This window comes from Muntiacus reevesi, chromosome 20 (assembly GCF_963930625.1).
Source record: "Muntiacus reevesi chromosome 20, mMunRee1.1, whole genome shotgun sequence".
NCBI lineage: Eukaryota > Metazoa > Chordata > Mammalia > Artiodactyla > Cervidae > Muntiacus > Muntiacus reevesi.
This window is the reverse complement of record NC_089268.1, coordinates 32,363,730-32,388,672: the sequence shown is the minus strand read 5'-3', so window position 1 is coordinate 32,388,672 and position 24,943 is coordinate 32,363,730. Positions and strand designations below refer to the sequence as shown.

Here is a 24,943-nt window from a genome sequence, read left to right as displayed (position 1 = left end):
CTTCCCGCCGCGGGCGCGGGCCTTCTTTGTTCCTCTGCCTCGCCGCCATCTTAACCACAGGCCACCGCCGGGAGAGAGCCAGGCATCGCTACATCGCGGTGAGTGTAAGCCGCCTTCTCTGTAATACTCAAGTACCGTGGATATTCGATTCCAAATTCTAAATATCCCAAAATTAAGAAAATCTTTCTGGGGTAGATTGTCTCATAAAACATTTAAACGTGCCTAAATAACTGAACTTCCACCTCTCCAAAACTTACTGCGTGTGTGCGTGCTATCATGTCCGACCGTGCAGTCCTAATCCATGGTATCATCTTGGCAAAAATAATGGGGTGGGCTACCAAGCCATCGTCCAGTGTTAAGTTCCGAGAGGTGGGCTTTGTTTAGGGGAAACTAAGCATGTGAGATGTGCCTTAGGAAACAACAAAACCAGCAAGAAGTGCTAGCTAGCTCTTTCATCGAAATATGTGGGCGGCCCTGAAAAGGGCCTTTGGTGGAAATATTAAGAACGCTGAAAACCGGCAACTTAACCTCCAAAGCCGTAGAGGGTGCGGCCCTGGCGTTTCAACGCGTAGACCACATCCATAGCGGTGACAGTTTTGCGCTTGGCATGCTCGGTGTAAGTGACCGCATCGCGGATCACGTTTTCCAGGAACACCTTCAACACTCCGCGGGTCTCCTCGTAGATGAGGCCAGAAATGCGCTTAACTCCTCCACGCCGCGCTAGACGACGGATGGCAGGCTTGGTGATGCCCTGGATGTTATCGCGAAGAACCTTGCGGTGACGCTTAGCGCCGCCTTTTCCAAGGCCCTTCCCTCCTTTGCCGCGTCCAGACATGGTAAAGCTGCTAAGAGAACTTTCAAAACAGCACCGACAAAGCAGAGGCAATTCCTTTATATGAGCGGATTCCGGACCGAAGTGAGAACTGAAATCGCTTTCGCGGGCACATTCATTTAGCCTGCCAGCCCCTCCCCTCATGACGCAGTTCTGGGTGACGTCACGACAACTTAGTTCCCGCCCACCGAGCGGGCCCTTCGCTGAGGATTCTCCTGTAGGTCCTCCTTCCTTAAGTGGGAATTTTCGAACGCACGTTAAACTTGGGTCAGACTAAAGAAGTTAACATTTTTTACTAATTCTGTTTTGCTGCTTAGGATGCTTTGGGACGGTTGCACTGGAGCCTTGGCCCACATGACCGGAACTGCTGTAACCTTCGTTGGAAATGAGGGCCCCGCTTTACCTCCACGTTTACGGCAGGACCAGCACAGCTCCTCCCTCCCGGTAACAAAACCCCTTCAAATCGAAACCCCTCTCCAGAGAAGTTTAAAAGTTTCAAGACCTCACGTTTTCCATCACCAAGCCAAGGGAAATCTAACCAAAAGATTTTTTTTCCCCAAAGGCAAATACATGGTTAGTTAGCGACTCTCCGGTAGAAATCTCGCCAGCCGCGCGAACCAAAGTTCCTCTCACATCTTATTTTCGTTTTCTTCTCTGAGTAAAGTTTGTGATTCTCATTTAATTATCTAACCATTCCTCCTTCTGCGCCCAGTAACTTAATTCCGTATTAATGTTTACTTTTCTACTCCTTGTTTTCTCTGATTCTGGTAGCGACATTAATCCAAACTGTCAGCATCTTGTAGCCAAAGTATTGAAATAAATACCCCTCCCCGCCCCCGCCCTTACAGTTTTCTAAAGTTAGTTAGAGCCGTGCTTCCTAGTACAGTTAAGGATATTATTAGTAAGCCATTTAAACCGGAGAGCAGAGTGGCGCAGCGGAAGCGTGCTGGGCCCATAACCCAGAGGTCGATGGATCGAAACCATCCTCTGCTAGGTTCAGTTTTTTCTGAACTCCCACTAGAAAATACCCTGAAAATAATTGTGAAACCGTTTCCGTGATATTTTCTGTTTGCCAAAGTAACCGTCTTATTATTGTCTCCATTTTTTGTGACAGCGTTCACTGTCTTGTGATGCTGCGAAAGTGCTGAATTAAAGAGAGAGCAGGAGTGGAAGCCCAGATCTTGTTATGCTTCCTTCTTTTCATAATTCAGAAAGCACTGTTGTTTGTAAGAAATTGAGACCATTTAGTTAAAGTGACAAACTAAAAATCTCCTGGGCCATTCCTGCGCAGATTCTTTGCAACTACTAGTTTTAATCTTCGGAGTAAATAAGTAACAGTTTGAGACAGAGTGCAGAGTTTGGTGACCTTAATTGTACGCTGACCTGAGAAGACCACTTCGGCCGCTACTGTAAATGTGTCTCTACCCTCTACCTTCCTTTTCAATCTCTAATAGAACTATTCTCAATGCTCATTTTTTAAATATATGTGTGGACTGTTTTATTTTTTTTTTCCTCTCTCAGAAAGGATTGCTATTCAGATATTTATGTTACATACTGTGCTAAGAACTAAGAAAACTCATTAAGTAGCCTAAAGCATAGACATGCTTTTAAAAACAATATGTAACTATAAATAGTACACATATGTACAGTACAGATATTTCTTTAAAAGATTGTACACCAAGTGCAATGGGGGAAAGGGAAAATGATGTTTCCAGTAGCCCTATGATCACCCAGTAGTTGGTGATTCGCTGGAAGGATCCACATGAATCAAGATCTATCCAAGGTTAAGATTTATTACAGCAAAGAAAAAAGTGTAGACACAAAAAGGAAAAAATATACACAAGCAAATACTACAGAAACCTTCTTTGTCCTCCGTCTTCAAGGATGACACGGACACTCTTGCTTGCTTGAGTGGAAAAGTCATGAAAAGAAAGACACCAGTCATGCTCAAAAATCATTTTGGCTGAATTTCCAGGTCAATAATTTTCTCAAAGATAAGATAGAGTCTCCAACTAGGCTGTGTGTGTGTGTGTGTGTGTGTGTGTGTGTGTGTGTGTGTGTGTGTGTCCACTTCATATATATATATATATATGTATGTGTATATATATATATACATGCAACGTTTTGGCATCCTTTATGTGCCATATACTCCCTCCATGGAGTACCCAAGACCGAAATAATTGTCAGTTCTTATCTTTCACAAGGCGGTACTCCTTGGTCCCAAATAACCCCTGTAAATCTCGAATTTCCATTTTTCTAAAGACAGGGCGCGGGTGGCGCGGGGACCTTTGCCTTTGTGCTATCACGCAGCTTTCACGAATCAGGACCAGAAAGAAAATTTACTAAGTGTCTCAGGTATGGCCTGCTTTCGGAGACCACGTGGCCTAACGGATAAGGCGTCTGACTTCGGATCAGAAGATTGAGGGTTCGAATCCCTTCGTGGTTAGTTTTGACTTTTCACTCCTGTAATAGAATTTAATAGCCATGTCTCCTGGATAGGTGATCGAAAACCCTGTGTTTACTGTGTCTGGAACCTTTTTCTTTCTGCCCTATTCTTAAGAGGTTATTCTCAAAAGCCTTCGGAGAACCAGAGTGAAGAGTGGTTGGAAATCAAAACTCTAAAAAAGCTTCCAATAATTTGGGAGCCCTCACGTTCTCCCTAAATTTGAATTTGAGCTCCTGAGTTTCATCTTCACAGACTCAGTTTGTCCTTGAAAAGGGGATTCCGATCTGTAAGTGGAGCTCTCTCCAACTGAGCCCCCAGTTGGTAGCACAGGGAGAAACCTGCTGCTTCTCCTTTCTCATGGCTTTCTCCAAAGCCACAACCTTTTCTCTATTAGTCCTGAGTTCCAGCTGCTGGAATCTGTCCCTGGTTTCCACTCTTCTCCTGTCTTTTCCATCTTAACTTCCTTTTTTTCCTTTGGTTTTATTGCCATCAAAAGAATGAGAACAGATTTTATTCAAACTGAAATTACAGAACAAAATACTAAGGTCATTAAAGAGCTGGACTGTTTGCAAAGTGTGTATGCAAAACAGGAAGGCGGAGAAGATAAGCACACAAAATATACAAAAACTTTTTTCTGTACCTAAATAATTGAATTTAATAGTTAGGATGAAGAAAACTGTTTCCAATGTTGAGTTCTTAGTGAAACATATGATGTTCCCAGACTCAAGTCATATGGAAGCTTAGCTCTTTTCCAGTGAACATATTCCTCTTTCTTTCTCTCTTTTTGGAAAACAATAGAAGAGATTAGCACATTTAAAATTATCTTTTGCGTGGGACTCTTCAACCCTACAGACTGTAGCCCACCAGGTTCCTCTGTCCATGGGATTCTCCAGGCAAAAATATTATGGGCTGCCATCTTCCCAACCCAGGGAGGCAGCCTGTGTCTCCTGCTCTTACATTGCACCGGAGGAGTGGGGTTTTTTACCCACTGAGAAGCCCCAAATAATCCTTTAATGTGTATTAAAAGAAGTGACAAATACCCTAGGTATATTCTGCCTGGACAGAGTTTTTTTTCCTTCCATGTCAACATCATGCACATACACACATATACATACACACGTACACATATACACATATACAGTATCCTGTTATTTTATGATTATCTGTTGAATGTTTACAGTGTGCAAAGTTGAGGAGACAAGGATCTAAAAGGGTGGGACCCCTACAACCTTATTCTCAAACAAGGTAACATGGGGATGGAGAGGCTAGAGGGCTAAGACTGACTGCTCAGATATCCAATACCTGTGATTATTTGTTGGAGAAAATTCAAAGATATAAAAAACATATTACCCAATTCCTCAAGGCTCCACTTTGGCCTCCAATCTGAATCATCGTTTCTTCAGTTTTAATTTTCCAAATAAAATGGGTTATAGTTTGTGAGCCATCTTTGAACCACATGTACCACATAAGCCATATCTTGTAAAATAAAATTCCAAAACAGATTTTACTGCAAAATTTGTACTTCATAGGTCTCAATCCTCTTGAGCCTTTGGAAGATCTGCTGGCCTATGACAAGTGTACTTGAGAAGGGTTTTCCAAATTTCAAAAATCATAATCCCAGTCACTGGATTTGAACACATTAGAAAGACCTTATCACCTTAACCTCTTGATCTAAAAGAACTTGGTTCCCATGAACCTCAGTAAGGAAAAGTTGGTCATAAGATTTTTCTTTTAACAAGCAATTTGTCTGCTCTCTACCTCGGTTTTCTCATACGTAAAACAGAGATAGGTGATGGGAGGGAGGGTTTTCCAAAAGATCATCTTTACGGTCCCTTCAAATTTTGTTATTCCACACCATGTACTCAGCCCTTTGCTATAGTTTTCCTGTAAGGTGAAAGAAAAGAGGGGAACAGATGAAATTTTGTGGGATTATGTGCTAAAATTAAGATAATAAGTGGCAGAAGATGATCAAAGAAGGAAGGAAACACATAGAGCTTGAAACTCCTGGGAAGGGTCTTTGACTAAATTCATTCAGACAAAATACAAAGAGGAGAATGATGCTTTCATTTGAGAATTCACAGAACAGGTTTATTTGATGTGCCTCTTGCAAAAATATTTTGCCACCAAGGAGTAGAGACTTTCCAGGCAGAAGTGACTGCATGAGCAAAAGCAGATCACGTGAACAGTTTCTCCTCCTGAAAGCAGGGACCCGGAGTCAGATAAAGCTAGAGTCTGAGGAAGAGATTGGGGGCGACGGCAGGGCAGGTAGGAAGTGATGAGGTGTAAGGAGAGAGTGCCTTGGATCTGGAAACGTGCTGCCTGGGATTTAAAAGGCAAATATATATATACAAAAACTGCCGAGACAAGGAACCATGGCTGGAGAGCGGTTGGGAGCAGTGAATGAAGAGGATGACCCGTGGTTCTCAGCCCATCAGAGTGACCTGTGGTGCCTGCAACCACAGAGACGTCACCCTCAGGTTTACTGATTCAGCTGTGCCGAAGGTGTGGCGGAAACGGGGACATTTTGAGAAAACTCCTGATAGGTGTAATTTGCTTCCACTGTTTGGAACGCAGGCAGGAAGGAGGCGGCCAGCGGGTTGGGCGGAGTGTTAATAGACAAGGGAACTCAGAAGGGCCGGAATCAGTTTTTGACTCCGGTGGAGAAGCAGGAGAATCGGTGAGCACACCTGAGCCTGAGCAGTGGCAGCAGTTTCTTAACTCTCTCAGCCACGCGACGCATTTCCTAATCTCTCTATAAAAGGGGTTAAAAACATGCGTTTTTGATAGTGGAAGTTACGCAGTAACGGAACACCGATTTATAACCTTGTTCACAAGGCACTAAAACCTCACCCCCACGCATAGTGGGAGGAGCCAGGACGACGAGGATGGGATTCGAACCCACGCGTGCAGAGCACAATGGATTAGCAGTCCATCGCCTTAACCACTCGGCCACCTCGTCACCCACATGGTTGGCCTCCGATAAAACAATATTTCTCCACACAACAGAGTTCTATTTGTGAAATTATATTATTATTTTTTAACTAATGAAGAAAATGTCTTCTCTCCCTATAAATGGCCCTCTTGCTTTGATAAAGGAAGAAAAAATAAAAGACCACACTGCAAGAACTAAAGAAAACAGTGTGAAGGATCCTCAAAAGGCTTAAAACTAGATCTGTTTTATGATCCAACAATCCCAGTTTTAGGTATTTATCCAAAAGAAATGAAAACAGGATATCAAAAATATATCTGCACTCCTATGTTTATTACAATACTGTTTACAATAGTCAAGATATGGGGGGGAAATTGTCAGGAAATGAATAAAGAAAATGAGATGTGTATATGTGTGTTTGTGTATGTGTAATGGAATGTTATTCAGCCACAAGAAAGAAGGAAACTCTACCATTCAAGACAACATGGACCTTGAGGGTGTTATGCTAAGTGAGATAAGACATACAAAGAAAGACAAATACTGTATGATATCACTTATAATATCTAAGAATATGTTACCTTACATGGTAATCTAAGAATATGTTACCTTACATGGTAAAAGAGATTTTGCAGATATGATTAAATTGAGGATTTCAAGATGGAAGAGTATCCGGATTATCCAAGTGGACCCAAAGGAGGATCAGATTCAATAGTAGGAAATGTGAATGCAGAACCAAGAGGCAATGCATGGAAGAGGCCATTAAAATTGAAAAAAGCAAGGAAATATTCTTGAAGTCTCTTGAAATATTCTTCATTGAAGTCTCCAGAAGAAACATAGCCGTTCTGATACCTTGATTTTAGACTTCTGAACTCCAGAACTGTTAGAAAATAAATTTGTGTTATTTTAAGTAACTAAATTTGTGGTCATTTGCTACAACAGCAATAGGAAATTAATGCAGAGATTCTAAAGCACTTCCATGACTGGGGCTTAATAGGCAGGAAGAACTTTGCAGAACTTTTTCTAGAATGCCAGAGGCATTTGTGGGGACTCTTATTTGATGTCATTGAGAGCAGTGGTGGAGGACACATGCTTAAATTGTGGTGAGAAACTCAACAGAAGGAATTTAGAGTCCCACTGACAGCTGATATTGTTGTATTCAAAGACCAGAGGGTTAACCACTTTACCATGGGACCTTGATAGAGGTAACCTTCACAGGAAGATTTGTATCCTGGCCAGTTGATCTTTAAAAGCCTTCAGCATAGATTCTATGAGAACATTAAGAGACAGCCTCCTGTAAAGAGACAGTGGAGGGTCTCAGATGACTGATAACTTAGAATCTTTTTCTATGTTTTGGACATTTTCTGGTCTGTGTGCAGAGTTTGGCAGGCTACAGAGCATTTGCCTGAGCTCCAGAGGAGAAAAGGGTCACAGGTGGGGCCTGTCTTCTGGGATTTCTATAAAGGCCTCTAATATTTGAACTCTTAATCACTCAAGTACATAGTTCACTTACAAATCTGACCCACTTCATAGGAGTCCCAGAAGAAAGTAAAGAAGGATGGATGCTTCTCAAGAGAAGGATACCTAAGTGGGAAGGTTATGCCTGAAAACCGATGTATACATTATCAATTTGATGCAAACCAAGAGAAAATTGGCTGGCCACCAAAACTAACAAAGGTCCCACCGAGATTTGAACTCGGATCGCTGGATTCAAAGTCCAGAGTGCTAACCATTACACCATGGGGCCACCACAACTTTGTGCCTGCTGGAAGATTTCAGAATATTCATTGACGAGCCTGTGCTTCTCTTCAGGATTTTATGAACTATAATTTTTATTTTTAAATATATTTATAAAGAATCAGTTGTATACCAGTCAACAAAGGATCCGGGTGAAATGCAATGACCAAGGCTCACAGGCACTACAAATTTCTCAGGACCCAGTTCATATTAAAAACTGATGGAATTCGAACCCAGAACTGAGGTCAGGGGTATAAAACGCGAATAGTCAGCAGACGGCAATCTAAATTACTACAATCTGAGGGGATTCTGTGGTCCAGAAAAGGAAATAGAGGAGAAGAAGACAACAGATGTGAAATCTCAGATGAAAGGATAGAGAAAGTTGTTCTGCAGGACATTGCCTCCTAGCTGACAGGGATGGGGTGTCTAACCTTGCAAGCGATTAGGTGTCTGGCCTCCTCGAGGTACCACAGTGATTGAAAAGATGGGGAGGGAAGGCACTAAAAGTTAGGTCCCACCGAGATTTGAACTCGGATCGCTGGATTCAAAGTCCAGAGTGCTAACCATTACACCATGGGGCCACCATATGCTCCCTGAGGCAAGCAGTTAGGAATGGGGCTGCAGTGTGTCACATGCACTTTATTCTGATGATTTCTGTCTTGGATGAATGAAGGCTTCATTATCAGTGCTCCGCAATGCGAAAAGCATAACAGAGCTCACTTTGCTTCCAGTTTTTCTCAGAGTTCACGTAGGGTTTGGGTACCTGCCTTCCTTGCAAGATCAAAATTGCACTCACTGAATTTCTGACCTGGGCCATGAATGTCTATATATGGTGTCTGCACTTAAAAATTCCATAGGACACGTGTGAATATAGAAAAAGAAGAAAAACGTTCAAAATAAGTTAGGAAATTATTGGTAATTTTGACATTAAGGAAAAACTTTTGGAGTATTTTTACATCCTTCTTTTTGCTTATCTGCATGTCCTAATAGATCGATTGCAAGTTTAATACAAGTTGAATTTTTGCTATATTCATTCTTCTTTCTGTTGCATATATGTGTGCGTATGTCTTAGAAAGAGTTTTAGCAAGCAAAACAGTTTTTGGTGTGTTTGGGTGTTTTGGGTTTTTTAAATAAAATTTAGCCAAAATCTGAAAACAGCTTTGAATATTCTTCAACTGGTACTTCCTCCCTACAATCTGGCCTACTAAATGGAATGATAAGAGGGCTCCAGAAGGAAATGTTGGAAATTTCTGTTTGAAATACTGGTTCTGAAACGTCAAAATATTCACGAGTAGAATAGTGATACCTTGGATATACCCAAATTCTTGAAAGTTCATTAAGGGGAAGAAGAGGCAAGCGAGGATCGAAAGTCAGACCTGAACTGAATCTAATTTCGGGAGATAGTAATTCAAAATGAATTAATGCCTGAGCTTTAAAAAAAAAAAAAAAAAAAAACATATCTATAATGGTCTCAGAAATCCCTAGCATTACCAAAGTAAATTTCAAAGATTTTCTCTACAGACAGTTATACTAGGGCACTAAAATTTCCTCCATTCAATTTTATGGAGAAAGATAATAATAATCAGGGAAACTGTATTTCGTGTTAAGTTTCCACAGTTGGAACTTGGACCTGGAGAGGAGGGCAAAAAAGGAAAAAAGAAAAAAAAAAAAAAAAAAAAAAGCTACGTAGCCGGCAGGATTCGAACCTGCGCGGGGAGACCCCAATGGATTTCAAGTCCATCGCCTTAACCACTCGGCCACGACTACATAACTGATTAGATTGTCTAGATATATTCCCATGAGGAATATCTTGCCTGTTACAAATCTTTCATTTTAATAGTTGTTCTGGAATGCCTGTCACCATGATAAAAAATATCAACAATTTGAAGATTGAGATGTTGGTTACAGACCTTATCACAAAATGTAACCTTTGTCTGACGGGCAAGATACCAGAGATCTTACGAAGGTCACAAATCCCAAGAGGTGTAGTGGTCCCAAAATCTGAGAGATCAAATTCCAACAGATTTACCGGACATAAAGAATAAGATTTTACTCCGTTAAAAATGGGAAATAGGTATTTCTAACAAGCAACTTTAGGGATTCTTACACATCCAGAGCTAGTCCACAAGCTAGATGTGATAGTCTGTTGTAAATAGCATTCAGTCCCTTTTAAGATCAGGTTTCAACAAAAACGCACCACAAGTAGCAGAGGATGGTTTCGATCCATCGACCTCTGGGTTATGGGCCCAGCACGCTTCCGCTGCGCCACTCTGCTAACATGTGCCCTATGTTTTTTAATTCATTTTCAAGGGAATAAATTTTGGCACTTTCCTAGAGCTAAGATATTGTGAATATTTTTCTAAAGCTGCTTCGAAGAGTAGGAATACTGCATATATGTCTGTACGTGGCCACATTCCACCTCCAAATACCGACTCAGAAGTCACTTTCTAAAGACTACTTCAATCAATTGAGGTTTGCTTGGTTGTTGGAAAACCAAATGCATGCCAATAGGTATAATTTATAAAATAGGTATAAATTATAAAACTGCAATTGTAAGTTTACAATGGTGAAACTGTAAATTACGAGAAGTGCACTTACCTTAAAATATTTTTCGTTTGTGGCTTTTCGGAGAAAAGAACAGACTTGCTGCATTGGCCGGGAATCGAACCCGGGCCTCCCGCGTGGCAGGCGAGAATTCTACCACTGAACCACCAATGCCCTGATGAACTCAACACTATTTATTTGTATTCATATAATTATGTTATTCTTAAATTCTTAGGAAAATAATGAGGATGTGTATTTTTCTCCCCAGAATATTCCTAAATCCCATCAAATAACAGATTACATCTAAATATTCTGGGAAAACCTATGAACTAGAAGGAAATTGAAACTGCTGATGTGTGACTTGGAGCCTTTTGAAAATGAAAAATACCTAAAAACACCTGACATATAAAAATGTCTTTCTCCATCCCTTCCTCAATTTATATCTTTAATGAAAACACTTTCTGAACGTTTCTCATTAAGGCTGAAAGCCAATTCGGTTACTTATGAGGCCAATGTGCTCAATTCAAGTTTGAAGCACCAAATTGCTTCATTTTGGAAAAAAGACCTTCTATTGTCATGTTTATGGAGACCCAAGTTTGGTAGGGAGGATATTGTCAACGGTAGCAGGATAAAAAAGAAAATAATAAAGGAAAAAAAAATTCTCCCACTTCCTTCTCCTTACTTGCTCCTGGAGACAGGTTGCCGAGGTCACTGTGGCGCTTTGGAAGCAAAAGACAAATGGGGCCTAGAAATAAATCCTATTTCAGGACTTTTCAGCTGGTTCGGAGGGAAAAAACAGCACAGAGAAAACCACTGATAATCAATGAAAATAATCTCTACTGAAATGACTCTTGAGTGTGGGCTTTAGGGAAGTAGCACAATCTGACAGCCTGGTTATTAAAGCATGTGAAAGCCCAGGAGGTTTTTTCACTGTAGAAATCTCTTCACTTCTTCAGAATAGGGAAATTGCAATATTTAATAGGCGGCCATGATTAGGATGCTTTGAAGGGGAAGAATGGCAAAAAGCATTTTAATAAATTAAGAGGTTATTAATGTTGATCGTAAAGGAAGAATCTGGGCCATAAATTAGGTTCTTCCAAATCCTAGCAACAGAATAATATATAACTGGACAGTATGAGAGATATAAATAAATTCAGCCAAGTTTCCTAATTTGTTTATTCATATGTAAATAGAGCCTAGCAGAGTTGAATGTAAGTCATTTAACTTACATTCCTCTAGGGGTTGTAAAAATAAAATGATGCCTATTAAAGCCATGAAAAATAGTATAAAACTATCAGATAAATATTAGCCACTGATTTTTATTTCATGGAACTTTTTAATGAACCACTGGGAGTCAGAAGTTGTATCTTCTGTTATAAACAGAAATCTTTAGTGTAATGCACATAGTTGGTGCTCACATTAGTTGTACTGAATTGATTACGTACTGTAGGCTATTTTAGAACAAATATCTAAAAGTATGTTCTTTGTAATTTAAAAGTAATTTTTACAATGTGCACTCTATTTCCTCAGATTTCATTTGGTTTAGATGCTAAGTCGTGTCCGACTCTTGCGACCCCACGGACTGTAGCCTGGCAGGCTACTCTGTCCATGGGATTCTCCAGCAGGAATACTGGAGTGGGTTGCCTGTTTCCTTCTCCAGAGAATCTTCCAATAATCTCCAATAATCTCATTGGAAAAGAAAACTGAGTTTATTGGACAAGTTCAGTTCAGTTCGGTCGCTCAGTCGTGTCCGACTCTTTGCGACCCCATGAATCGCAGCACGCCAGGCCTTCCTGTCCATCACCAACTCCCGGAGTTTACTCAAACTCATGTCCATCAAGTCGGTGATGCCATCCAGCCATCTCATCCTCTGTCATCCCCTTCTCCTCCTGCCCCCAATCCCTCCCAGCATCAGGGTCTTTTCCAATGAGTCCACTCTTCGCATGAGATGGCCAAAGTATTGGAGTTTCAGCTTCAGCATCAGTCCTTCCAATGAACACCCAGGACTGACCTCCTTTAGGATGGACTGGTTGGATCTCCTTGCAGTCCAAGGGACTCTCAAGAGTCTTCTCCAACAGCACAGTTCAAAAGCATCAATTCTTCAGTGCTCAGCTTTCTTTACAGTCCAACTCTCACATCCATACATGACCACTGGAAAAACCATAGCCTTGACTAGACAGAACTTTGTTGACAGAATAATGTCTCTGCTTTTTAATATGCTGTCTAGGTAGGTCATAACTTTCCTTCCAAGGAGTAAGCGTCTTTTAATTTCATGGCTGCAGTCACCATCTGCAGTGATTTTGGAGCCCAAAAATATAAAATCTGACACTGTTTTCACTGTTTCCCCATCTATTTCCTATAAAGTGATGGGACCAGATGCCATGATCTTAGTTTTCTGAATGTTGAGCTTTAAGCCAACTTTTTCACTCTCCTCTTTCACTTTCATCAAGAGGCTTTTTAGTTCCTCTTCACTTTCTGCCATGAGGGTGGTGTCATCTGCATATCTGAGGTTATTGATATTTCTCCCGGCAATCTTGATTCCAGCTTGTGCTTCTTCCAGCCCAGCATTTCTCATGATGTACTCTGCATATAAGTTAAATAAGCAGGGTGACAATATACAGCCTTGATGTACTCCTTTTCCTATTTGGAACCAGTCTGTTGTTCCATGTCCAGTTCTAACTGTTGCTTCCTGACCTGCATATAGGTTTCTCAAGAAGCAGGTCATGTGGTCTGGTATTCCCATCTCTTTAAGAATTTTCCACAGTTTATTGTGATCCACACAGTCAAAGGCTTTGCATTGTCAATAAAGCAGAAATAGATGTTTTCTGGAACTCTCCTGCTTTTTCGATGATCCAACGGATGTTGGCAATTTGATCTCTGGTTCCTCTGCCTTTTCTAAAACCAGCTTGAACTTCTGGAAGTTCATGGTCCATGTATTGCTGAAGCCTGGATTGGAGAATTTTGAGCATTATTTTACTAGCATGTGAGATGACTGCAATTGTGCGGTAGTTTGAGCATTCTTTGGCATTGCCTTTCTTTGGGATTGGAATAAAAACTGACCTTTTCCAGTCCTGTGGTCACTGCTGAGTTTTCAAATTTGTTGGCATATTGAGTGCAGCACTTTCACAGCATCATCTTTCAGGATTTGAAATAGCTCAACTGGAATTCCATCAGCTCCACTAGTTTTGTTCATAGTGATGCCTTCTAAGGCCCACTTGACTTCACATTCCAGGATGTCTGGCTCTAGATGAGTGATCACACCATCGTGATTATCTGGGTCAGGAAGATCTTTTTTGTACAGTTCTTCTGTGTATGCTTGCCACCTCTTCTTAATATCTTCTGCTTCTGTTAGGTCCATACCATTTCTGTCCTTTATCGAGCCCATTTTTGCATGAAATGTTCCCTTGGTATCTCTAATTTATCTTATCTCTACAAGACCTTTTAGAACTAACACCCAAAAAAGATGTCCTTTTCATTACAGGGGACTGGAATGCAAAAGTAGGAAGTCAAGAAACACCTGGAGTAACAGGCAAATTTGGCCTTGGAGTATGGAATGAAGCAGGGCAAGGGCTAATAGAGTTTTGCCAAGAAAACACACTGGTCATAGCAAACACCCTCTTCCAACAACACAAGAGAAGGCTCTATACATGGACATCACCAGATGGTCAACACTGAAATCAGACTGATTATATTCTTTGCAGCCAAAGAAGGAGAAACTCTATACGGTCAGCAAAAACAAGACCGGGAGCTGACTGTGGCTCAGATCATGAACTCTTTATTGCCAAATTCAGACTTAAATTGAAGAAAGTAGGAAAACCACTAGACCATTCAGATATGACCTAATCAAATCCCTTATACATCAAATCCCTTATACAGTGGAAGTGAAAAATAGATTTAAAGGACTAGATCTGATATACAGAGTGCCTGATGAACTATGGGTGGAGGTTCGTGACATTGTACAGGAGATAGGGATCAAGACCGTCCCCATGGAAAAGAAATGCAAAAATGCAAAATGGTTGTCTGAGGCGGCCTTACAAATAGCTGTGAAAAGAAGAGAAGCGAAAAGCAAAGGAGAAAAGGAAAGATATTCCCATTTGAATGCAGAGTTCCAAAGAATAGCAAGGAGAGACACGAAAGCCTTCCTCAGTTATCAATGCAAAGAAATAGAGGAAAACAACAGAATGGGAAAGACTAGAGATCTCTTCAAGAAAATTAGAGATACCAAGGGAACAGTTCATGCAAAGATGGGCTATTGGACAAGAGAGAACATTATGTCAGGAATCTCAATAGTGTCTCAGAGTGAGAAGGCAAAGTTGAGCTATTTAGTGAGATTTTCAAAATCTGGATTTTTGGTGAATAAGGATTGGATAAGGATCGTAATATATATTAGTATTGGTAGACATAGGAGATGATTTTGAGATAAAATGTGCTCACTGTCTACTGCTGTGTAACAAATTACCCTAAAACTTAGTGGCTTAAAACAACAAACATTTACTATCTCATATTTTCTGTGAATCTGGCTTACCCAGGTGGGAGTCTCTTACAAGGTAGCAAACAGGATGTCAAGAGTTACAGACATCCACTTACTTGGGGTTGGAGTATATACCTCTTCCCCTCTTCCTTCCCCTCCTCTTCCTCCGCCATCTTCTCTCCCCTAACCCCCTTTTCCTCCTCTCCATCTCCTTCATCATTTCCATCCTTTTACTTACTCTTTGGTATTCCTGAAAAGCAAAATAAAAATCATAAGCTTAATGCTTTAAGTTGATCTACATTCTCTTTACTTCTATTTGCCAGATCTTCAATAATTTCTGGGAAGAGGTTCCTCTTCAAGAGATTATGTGAGTCAAACACAAACTGGCCAGCAACTTTATGAAAGAAAGCTCCCTTTCCCCAAAAGTTGACCCCGACGTGATTTGAACACGCAACCTTCTGATCTGGAGTCAGACGCGCTACCGTTGCGCCACGAGGTCATGGGTGAAAGGAGGATACCATTCTAAATTAGGATTTAAATAATGCCTTCTCCTTGCCCCAGGTCCTAAAGATATATCTTTTTATTGGTAAACTTGATTATTTTTCTCCCCACTATTCATAGCTTCGCTAATGCTTGGTAGAGAAAGATAAGAAAGATTAAATATTAACCCAAAAGCCCCAGGGCTCCGCATAGGGGAAACTCATTGGTTTTCTCACTTTCTATCTTCCCACCTGTCTAAACTTTCCTGTCTTGAGAATAACTGTGTACGTACTCAGCTTAGATCCACAATGAAACAGGATTAAGAATGGCCATGATTTTCGAACAACCACTTTTCCTATAAATTCACTAGACCTCAGTTCAGTTCAGTTCAGTCGCTCAGTCGTGTCCGACTCTTTGCGACCCCATGGACTGCAGCACCCCAAGCTTCCCTTTCCATCACCAACTCCCAGAGTTCACTCAAACTCATGTCCATTGAGTCGGTGATGCCATCCAACCATCTCATCCTCTGTCATCCCCTTCTCCTCCCGCCTTCAATCTTTCCCAGCATCAGGGTCTTTCTTCTCAAAAAGATCCCCAGCCTTCCCTTCCCTGCAGTGTCCAGTCCTTGACCCTGCACCCACCACCCTGTCCCACACACCCCTCCTACCTCAGCGCTCACCAGGTCCCATTATTCAACCTGGTAAAAAGCTGCTTTATCCTCACAAGTGTAGCATAGATGGCTTGTCTTCCTGACCCCTCACTTCTCAGTGGAATTCCGAGAGCCTTCTGCTGTCTGTACTGTACACTTGCCATTCAGGTCACAACAACTCAAAGCAAATCGCTAATATGTACTGAGTTCTTAGCATTTTCTACCAGTTCTGTGTTAGTAGAGCCTCCTCTAGCCAGTGATTCTTAAAAAGTGCTCGCGGACCAGGAGCACGCACTTCAGCTGTGAACCTGTTAGCGAAGCAAGTCCTCGGCCACACCCCAGGCCTACAAAATCAGAAAGTCTGGAGGCGGACCCCAGCAGCCTTTGTTTTACCAAAACCTCCCTGATCGTGATGAAGGGAAAAGCCTGACAATCACTGCCCGAGCCTAGCAACTGGATACTTTGCTCACTCAAAATAATAATAATTTTCCGTTTTCTTCCAGGATGGTGGAGAGGCAAGGTGATATTAGTTTGTTGCCATAGTAAAGTACAACAGATTGGATGGCTTAAGCAACGATTTATCTTCTCACAGTTCTGGAGGCTAGAAGTTCAAGAACAACCCTGTCAGTGGGTTTATAGACGGGGGTTCTTCTCCTTGGGTCTTCACACGGTCTTTCCTCAGTGTGTTTGTGTCCTGATCTTTTTAAAATAAGGACACCAGTCATTGTATCAGGGCTTACCCGTATGACCTTTTTTTTACTTTACTTACTTTTTTAAAAGCCCTGTCTCCAAAGTCACATCTGAGGTACTGAGGTGTTAGAGCTTCGACATATGAGGCGCGGGTGGGAGTAGGGGAGGCAGACAGAAGGACACAATTCAGTTCCTAACAGCCAGTTTTCAGGTGAAGCCACTGCTGACAATTCCTCAGCCTGGCAAGCGGCGTGAGGATGGAGGTTCTGTGGTGTGTATCCGATCCCCTCTTCACTTTTCCTACACCACATGTTTAGAATTCAGCTTTCTCCGGTCTGACAAGTCAACAAAGTATCACACTTCAGTCGGCTTTCCAGATGACAAGTTTGTTGCTATTGCCTTCTCTCCCTAAATGTTGATCCTATTTGAATTTAAGTTTGGGGGCTGTTTTGAGTGGGATTTCTGGAGTGCACAAAAGCGAATTCTTGTCTTTCATCCACAATCTTGACCTGAAAGCCACCCCCGCAAGGCAGCGGTGATCCCCTGAGTAAATAAAACAATCCAGCTCTATTCCTCTCCTTCATCTCTCAGCTCAAGCATTCCTTCCCTACTGTGGCCTTTCAGATTCGCATGAAAAGATAAAGCACTCTCTATTATTAGCTATTGTAGCATCATCTCCTTGTTTTAACTTTACAGCATTTTTAACCCTCAGGTTCAATCTAGTTCCCCAGCTAGATAGCAGGATTTTTAGGAGCTGGAAATGTCCTTTTTTGCAACAATATCTCACTATGTTACAATTATGGGCTTCCCTGGTGGCTCAGCTGTAAGGAATCTGCCTGCCGATGCAAGAGAACAATAACACATGCTATCTGCCTGCCGATGCAAGAGAACAATAACACATGCTACAAGGATAGTTGAGATTGTTTTCTTTCAATGAATTATCCAAACACAGCATGACAACCACAGCCAGACCACGTGGCCTAATGGATAAGGCGTCTGACTTCGGATCAGAAGATTGAGGGTTCGAATCCCTTCGTGGTTGTTAGGTGCTTAAATTATTACTGCTTATAAACTGTGAACTTTATAACGATCATTCTTAAAAACCCAATTTTCTTCATTAAAGTTCGTAATCAGAAATATCCTTATCTCCTTAGTAGTTTTATCCTCCATGCATTTCTTCTCAACACCCTTTCCTTTGCTTTATGTGTCTTTTTTACCCGTCCAATGTCTGTTTCTTTATCCACATTATCTAGTTAGTTCTGGTCTGCTCTTCTCAAAATTTGGTCATCGAACCAATGGCAACATCCAGGAGCTTCCTAGAAATGCACACTTTCTCAGCTTGTCCTCGTTCCCTCTCAGCGCTATACTTGAACTACAAAATTAGAATTTGGGGAGTGGGGCTAAGGAATCTGGTAACAATTATTGAATCTGGGTGGTGGATATATAGACAATTCCTGATTCTTTCAACTTTTTTAAATGTTTGAAATTTTTTACAGTAAAAGTTTAATTAAAGAAAAAAAAGGGGGGGTACTGACAGAAGCTGTCCTATTTAAACAAAAGCCCTGGGAGAAGAGCACATGGCTCCTAGGATACAAGACAGAGGGTCAACATCAAGAAACCAGCATTGTGCCAGGAAGGGCAGATCCTTTCTTGCCTCAGGAATCCAGGCTCCCTTGACAGAGTGGTCAGAAAAAGAACTGAGAAAATTAGACAGATGCCGGTGATGAGGGACTCCTACGCCACTTGTGATCTTCCCTGAAGGCCACAAAGTAATTTTAAAGACTTTAAAGGTGGGGAGAAACCTAATCTGATTTGCATTCTCAGATTAACACATCAGTTAGTGCTGACATAACCCTGCCTACATAATCTGCCCTAAATTACATCTCCAAGGTGTTATCTCTCACTGCTCTCCCTCCTTCTCCCCCTCCAAAAAAGCAACATTCCAGCCAGACAACACTTTCTTTCATTTATCTCATATTTCACCAGGTTTAAGTCTAGAACACTGCTCCCATCTCCAATTTGGCTCACTTTCACACATCCTTCAGATCTAAGTTTAAACATGGTTCATCCCACATATATTTATTGAGTATCCATTTGACCAGAGATAAGGTATAATTGGAACATTCTTCATGAAACTTGGTGTTTATTGAGTGACTCTCCAGGGAGCCACCTAAGATATTCATGATTGGGATCTACATTCTTCCTGTGGGCTACTAAGGCACACTGGACCTCTCACTTATCAAACTCAGTGGTAAACATTCACTTTTGCAATTGTTCACTCTGAAAATTTCTCAGAACAGTAGCCATATTTTTGTGGCTCTCCACTGAGCGAGCAGCACCTAGCAAAATGTTTGTCCTGTAATTGTGCCCAGAATACAAATTTTGAAACAATGAAGAAAGGAATGAATCTCTTCAGGGACAAGGGACCAGAGGTCAGAAAACTTCCAAGAAATTGTTGCAGTTATGCCTATGAGAAACTGTTGGAACCTGATCTTAGAAAATGGGTTTGACACTTGGGAGGAAAAGAGATTGAGAAGCAGTTCCAAGGTTGAACTAAAGACCTGGAAACCTGTGGCCTCTGGAAAGGGAGTTAGAGAACAGATATAAGGGGAGTTCTAAGTCTTTGGTTTTGGTACCTGGGTGCTCCTGTCAAACAAAAATCTAGGTTGTTGGAGAAGACCCAAGTTTAGAAGGAAAGAATGGAGCTTTCATTTGGGGATGTATTGCTTTTGAGATGCACATGGACATGCAACAAGAAGTAACTAGGACAACTGTATTTTCTGGCGCCCAGACATGAGGTCTGGGCTGCAGGAGGTAATTTTCAACCTATCAGCACATAAGCAGGAGTTTATAAATCATGCCCTGTCCTCCTTCTGTTCATGAAATGGAGTTGTTGATGAAATACAGAAATCTTCTACTTGTACACTAACACACCCACATGCATGCACATACAGTTAAGATTGTGGTGATGGTTGTGTAGTTTCAGAAAAGTGAAGATCCTGGGGTTCTGGTCTTGCTTTGGAGGTGGTCTCTGCAAATATTTTTAAACATTATCTATAGAGTATTAAATACTCTGTGAGAAAAAGTCCCATGTGATGAAGTGGATTTGATTCTCAGGAATATTTTTGTATTACTATTTTAATCAAAAATATTCTACCTACTGCTTTAAAATATTTTGAGCTTTATGAAGAGATGGGAGATAGGGCTTTATGGGGAATATTTTGATAGATCCTCATTCTTGAACTTAAAAATAACAGTTACAAATAACTGTTACTTTAAAATATGTTACAAATAACAGTTATTTTTAACAGTTAAAAATAACAGTTACAAAAGCTGTTACTTTTAGTTGAGCCCTTACTATATTCCAGGCACTAGATCAAATGTCTAAAGACATAAAGTGTCTGTAAGGAACAGCTGTGCCAGATTATTTATTGAGCATTAATTTCCTACTCCAGCAGAAGTAAGAGGGTTTTTTTTTAAAACTGTTGCAATATATGGCGATTTGCTCTCTAGAGAAAGACCATTCTCAGTTTAATACATGCTGGAAATAAAGTTGGTTGACTCCTCTTCGATTTTATCAACTATTAATGGAACTTACCATCTTTTGTATTGCCCTTTTCAATGACTAAACACTGAAGTTGCTTAAAATAAATGATATATAGTAACATGCAGAACATTGAAAGAAACTATGTATAGGTGTAGTCGTGGCCGAGTGGTTAAGGCGATGGACTAGAAATCCATTGGGGTCTCCCCGCGCAGGTTCGAATCCTGCCGACTACGAGTTGGTTTTTCCTCTTTTTGAACAAAATAAAATTTCTGCCTGGTCGGATTGACCTTCAATTTCAAGATATTTTTTTAAATATTAAACACTCTCTCAGACCTTTTACAAATTACATCGAAACAGGGTTCTCATAGACCATGAAGGAGTCATATTTTATGAGTTAGAAAAAAGAACCAGTAAGACTTTCTTCTATTTCAGTTCTGAGCTTTCTCAGGTTCTCAAACAGAAAGGAAAGATTTCACACATTCATATTTAGAGCAACAATGATGCCACAACTTCCCTTTTTCTAAAATTGTAATCCTTCTACTATCCACAGCTGGGCCAGTGGCGCAATGGATAACGCGTCTGACTACGGATCAGAAGATTCCAGGTTCGACTCCTGGCTGGCTCGTTGCGTTTTGTAATGCCCTTTTTATAAGTTCCACAAATTCCTGGCTTCTCCAGGCCTCCGTGTTAAGCTTTTCTAATTTTCTATTTATTTTACAATATCACTCTATACAAAATGACAAAAGTGTTAATACACAGGCATCAGCTATAGCTCTCTGTTCTTCTCTTACATATATAAATTTTCTTTAAATCACATCACTGAATTGTTTTTGAAACTGCGGGAAACTTAGGTGTATGAGGGAAACATAAAAGAGGGAACACCTTTCAAATGCATCATTCTCAGAGAGTTAAAAATGAAAGTCTCACAAAGAGAAGATTTCTTGATAGCAGTTTTTTCTTCTCTCTCTCTTTTTTTTAAGATTTAGTTTTTTAGAGCAATTACTAGTTCACAGCAAAATTGAGAGGAAGGTGCACACACCTTCTCACAGCTGTATAGTCTCCCCCAATCGTCAACAGAGTGGGTACCTTTGTTAGAAATGATGAGTCTACTGTGGACTGAAGTCCATAGTTTTCATTACAATTGGCCCTTGATGTTGTGCATTCTAAGGGTTTAAACAAATGTAGAATCATAAAGGAAGTCAACTCTGAATATTTATTGGACGGACTGATGCTGAAGCTGAAGCTCCAACACTTTGGCCACCTGATGAGAAGGGCTGACTCATTGGAAAAGACCCTGATGCTGGGAAAGATTGAGGGCAGGAGGAAAAGGGGATGACAGAGGATGAGATGGTTGGATGGCATCACCGACTCAATGGACATGAGTTTGAGCAAACTCTGGGTGATAACTAAGGACAAAGAAACAGGCATACTACAGTCCGTGCGTGCGTGCGTGCTTAGTCGCTTCAGTTGTGTTCCTGTGACCCCATGGACCATGGCCTGCCAGGTTCCTCTCTCCAAGGGACTCTCCAGGCAAGAATACAGGAGTGGGTTGTCGTTTCCTTCTCCAAATCTGACCATGGGGTTGCAAAAAGTCGGACACGACTGAGTGACTGAACAACAGAAAGGCATGTATCTATCCATTGTTATAGCATCTCGCAGAAGATTTTCACTGCCTGAAAAATCCTCTCTGCTTGGCCTATTCATCCTTCTTCTTCTCACCAACCCCTGGCAACCAATGATGATTTTACTGTTTCTGTAGTTTTGCCTTTTCTACGATGTCATATATTGGAATGATACAGTATGTACAGCCTTTCAGGTTGGCTTATTTCACTTAGTAATATGCATTTAAGGTTTCTCCATGTCTTCTCATGGCTTAGTAGCTCATTTCTTCTTAAGGCTGAATAATATTCCATTCTCTGCATGTACCACAGTTAATCCATTCACCTACTGAAAGGCATTTTGGTTGCTTCCAAGATTTGGCAATTAAGAATAAACCTGTTATAAACAACTGTGTGGACAGAAGTCTCAACTCCTTCAGGCAATTTAATAAGGAGGGCAATTGCTGGATCATATGAACTGGCAAACTGTCTTCCACAGTGGCTGTACCATTTTGCATTCCAACTAGCACTGAATGACTGTCCCTGTTACTCCATCTCCTCATCAGCATTTGATGTTCAGTGTCCTGGATTACTTTGGCCACTTGATGCGAAGAACTGACTCATTGGAAAAGACCCTGAAGCAGGGAAAGATTGAGGGCAGGAGGAGAAGGGGACGACAGAGAATGAGATGGTTGGATGGCATCATCCACTCAATGGACATGAGTTTGAGCAAACTCCAGGAGATAGTGAAGGACAGGGAAGCCTGGCATACTGCAGTCCATGCGGTTACAAAGAGTTGGATATGACTGATCGACTGAAAACCAACAATAGGTGTGTGGCGGTATCTCACAGTTACTTTGTGCTCAAGACATACGCTTTTCATGTGCTTAAAAAGCGGGCCAAACACCTCACTAAAGAAGATATACAATGCCAAATTTTCTTAATAAACTCTCTTCTCTACTCTCAAAGTTCTCTTCTGGAGGAAAAGAAACATCTTAGCAGAGGATGGTTTCGATCCATCGACCTCTGGGTTATGGGCCCAGCACGCTCCCGCTGCGCCACTCTGCTGCAACAAATGGTACCCTCATACTTAATATTCAGCTTTCTACAGACTTGGTTTTTTCCAACTCTACAGAGCTGAGTGTGTTCTTGAACTGTTTTCTCTATTTCTGTCTTTCTCTTCCCCCAGAGCAGTAATCTCTGTTTTATAATGCGATGGCCAAGGGCCTAAACTAACTGCTAAGAAAAGTCTTAGTAAGAAATAGAGAACGACTATTTTGGCAAGCTTAGATGCAATGTCTGTTACCATGTGTTATGTGAACATGTACATTACATCGATAACAAAACATCTGCTGATATTCCATACGTCATGTTTCAAAGCCATTCTAAGTTATACAAAGTAATAGGTTCTGATAAAATAAGCGTGCTTTCCTTTTCTTCTGTGCTGTAATGTATTGGTTCATAATCTGTTGGAGGGTGCTTGAGTCTCAGGTAAGAAAATAATACACAGTCCTGTACATTTAAAAAAAAAAAACAGATTTTTAAGGAGTTCTTAGAACTTCTAGTCCAGGGGACTACTTTCTCTGATGTAATGGTTCATTTCCTCTAGTCTCAATTTGGCAAACCAAACAAAAAATTATGCTCAGGTTTTCTGCATCTGGAGATGAACTGACTTCCTTCTTGGTTTGCTGGAGTAGGGGAATTGCAGAGAGCCAAGATTTTGCTTGCTGTGTAACCTTTCTGGCAAGGAAAAGCTGATCCAGGTGTGAAGCAGGTAATGTCAGATGTGGGAAGCTTCGGACCGTTGGAGAGAGAGATGTGGATAAGGAAATGGGACATGGAGCACAGAAGTGAGCTGGCAGTTGGCAAAGACTGAAATTCAGAACGTCTGCAATAAAAGAAAAATATCTTTTGCAGAAAAGAATAAAAATGTCTTTATGGACCCAGAAATAAACCCCCCAAGCACAGTTATAGTGTACACCTGAGTGTTTACCTACTTTCTAAAGGGCAGCGTTAAGGGCAGCTAGCAACATCTTTTTTCCCTCCAAGTTTCAGACCAGTGCATCCCATAGACACTAAAAACAATTGACCCCGACGTGATTTGAACACGCAACCTTCTGATCTGGAGTCAGACGCGCTACCGTTGCGCCACGAGGTCCTGCGGGGGCACTTAGCTCCTTTACTTGTCAACCTGATCTATGAAATTAATTATTGATACTTAGTGAAGACCATGCAGCTGGATACAAAATAATGCCTGGGGGTCTCTTGGATTAAAACAGCTGTCCATTCAATCACTGATTCTCTCTGCCTCCGAAAATGCTTCTATTTCCATTGCTTCCTATTCTATCTCCTTCCTTTTCTTGCCTAGTTTTCTCCATATACGTCAAAAATAGACATTCGGGGTTTGTTTTTGTCTTTTTAGAAATAACAGACATTCGGTTTAAAGTCGGGCGTTCTGAGTTGGAGTAAGAGTAACAAAGAGTGCCCTCCCCTCACCCCGTAGCCCTCCCCCTAATCAGGGACGCTGATCAGGGTTTTGAATTTGTTACCAAAGTTGCTGGTAGTTGCTAACCACATACTAGTGTTTCGAGGAAACGAATTTACCTGGGGACGGCCAGTTTAACTGTGCAGCTCCTATCTGCAAAATAACATCATCTTCTTAAACCCACTCTTGTGCTTCGTTGAAATGATTAATTTCACATTGCAAGAGTTCTTCCGAATCTGCACACTGTATCTGAAACTGCCCCTAAGAAGAGCAAGAAACCCTTTTTTTTTTTTTTAATTTGGCCTGAGGAAACAAGTGATTCTGGCACCGTGGTTAGGCTGGTTAAAGCACCTGTCTGAGAAACTGCAGTTGGATGTCTAATCTCAATGAGCTTGTTTTCCAAGATCTAAGTAGTAGAGAGGTCTCTTTGAACTCCTAGAAAAAGATATTCTGAAAAATGAATCTTGAGCTCTGGACTCATTTTTCAAGACTAAGAAAAGGAAACTTTAATTTTCAGTGTCCTTTTTATAGAAGTGGA

The 24,943-nt window shown here is 41.1% G+C and overlaps 1 protein-coding gene, 1 long non-coding RNA gene and 14 other non-coding genes across 16 annotated transcripts; 6 read left to right on the top strand and 10 right to left on the bottom strand.

Moving 5' to 3' along the window:
• The first annotated feature begins 33 nt into the window (after positions 1-33).
• On the top strand, positions 34-2,246 carry LOC136151565 (uncharacterized). The gene is made up of 3 exons (XR_010660064.1): positions 34-98; positions 1,150-1,276; positions 1,947-2,246. It is a non-coding gene; the product is annotated as an uncharacterized lncRNA (long non-coding RNA).
• Positions 499-1,019, bottom strand: LOC136151564 (histone H4-like). Its single transcript, XM_065912805.1, has one exon. The coding sequence runs from the start codon at positions 974-976 to the stop codon at positions 524-526; it is 453 nt and encodes a 150-aa protein (XP_065768877.1). The 5' UTR covers positions 977-1,019; the 3' UTR covers positions 499-523.
• On the top strand, positions 1,754-1,825 carry TRNAM-CAU (transfer RNA methionine (anticodon CAU)). Its single transcript has one exon. It is a non-coding gene; the product is annotated as a tRNA-Met (tRNA).
• A 959-nt stretch (positions 2,247-3,205) lies between the features above and the next one.
• TRNAR-UCG (transfer RNA arginine (anticodon UCG)) lies at positions 3,206-3,278 on the top strand. The gene has a single exon. It is a non-coding gene; the product is annotated as a tRNA-Arg (tRNA).
• A 2,877-nt stretch (positions 3,279-6,155) lies between these two features.
• TRNAS-GCU (transfer RNA serine (anticodon GCU)) lies at positions 6,156-6,237 on the bottom strand. The gene has a single exon. It is a non-coding gene; the product is annotated as a tRNA-Ser (tRNA).
• Positions 6,238-7,879: 1,642 nt separating this feature from the next.
• On the bottom strand, positions 7,880-7,951 carry TRNAQ-UUG (transfer RNA glutamine (anticodon UUG)). The gene has a single exon. It is a non-coding gene; the product is annotated as a tRNA-Gln (tRNA).
• Positions 7,952-8,450: 499 nt separating this feature from the next.
• TRNAQ-UUG (transfer RNA glutamine (anticodon UUG)) lies at positions 8,451-8,522 on the bottom strand. The gene has a single exon. It is a non-coding gene; the product is annotated as a tRNA-Gln (tRNA).
• Positions 8,523-9,626: 1,104 nt separating this feature from the next.
• On the bottom strand, positions 9,627-9,708 carry TRNAS-UGA (transfer RNA serine (anticodon UGA)). The gene has a single exon. It is a non-coding gene; the product is annotated as a tRNA-Ser (tRNA).
• A 436-nt stretch (positions 9,709-10,144) lies between these two features.
• On the bottom strand, positions 10,145-10,216 carry TRNAM-CAU (transfer RNA methionine (anticodon CAU)). The gene has a single exon. It is a non-coding gene; the product is annotated as a tRNA-Met (tRNA).
• A 372-nt stretch (positions 10,217-10,588) lies between these two features.
• TRNAG-GCC (transfer RNA glycine (anticodon GCC)) lies at positions 10,589-10,659 on the bottom strand. Its single transcript has one exon. It is a non-coding gene; the product is annotated as a tRNA-Gly (tRNA).
• Positions 10,660-15,383: 4,724 nt separating this feature from the next.
• On the bottom strand, positions 15,384-15,455 carry TRNAW-CCA (transfer RNA tryptophan (anticodon CCA)). Its single transcript has one exon. It is a non-coding gene; the product is annotated as a tRNA-Trp (tRNA).
• A 2,289-nt stretch (positions 15,456-17,744) lies between these two features.
• Positions 17,745-17,817, top strand: TRNAR-UCG (transfer RNA arginine (anticodon UCG)). The gene has a single exon. It is a non-coding gene; the product is annotated as a tRNA-Arg (tRNA).
• A 2,656-nt stretch (positions 17,818-20,473) lies between these two features.
• TRNAS-AGA (transfer RNA serine (anticodon AGA)) lies at positions 20,474-20,555 on the top strand. Its single transcript has one exon. It is a non-coding gene; the product is annotated as a tRNA-Ser (tRNA).
• Positions 20,556-20,874: 319 nt separating this feature from the next.
• Positions 20,875-20,947, top strand: TRNAR-ACG (transfer RNA arginine (anticodon ACG)). Its single transcript has one exon. It is a non-coding gene; the product is annotated as a tRNA-Arg (tRNA).
• Positions 20,948-22,916: 1,969 nt separating this feature from the next.
• Positions 22,917-22,988, bottom strand: TRNAM-CAU (transfer RNA methionine (anticodon CAU)). Its single transcript has one exon. It is a non-coding gene; the product is annotated as a tRNA-Met (tRNA).
• A 1,018-nt stretch (positions 22,989-24,006) lies between these two features.
• Positions 24,007-24,078, bottom strand: TRNAW-CCA (transfer RNA tryptophan (anticodon CCA)). The gene has a single exon. It is a non-coding gene; the product is annotated as a tRNA-Trp (tRNA).
• Positions 24,079-24,943: the final 865 nt, after the last annotated feature.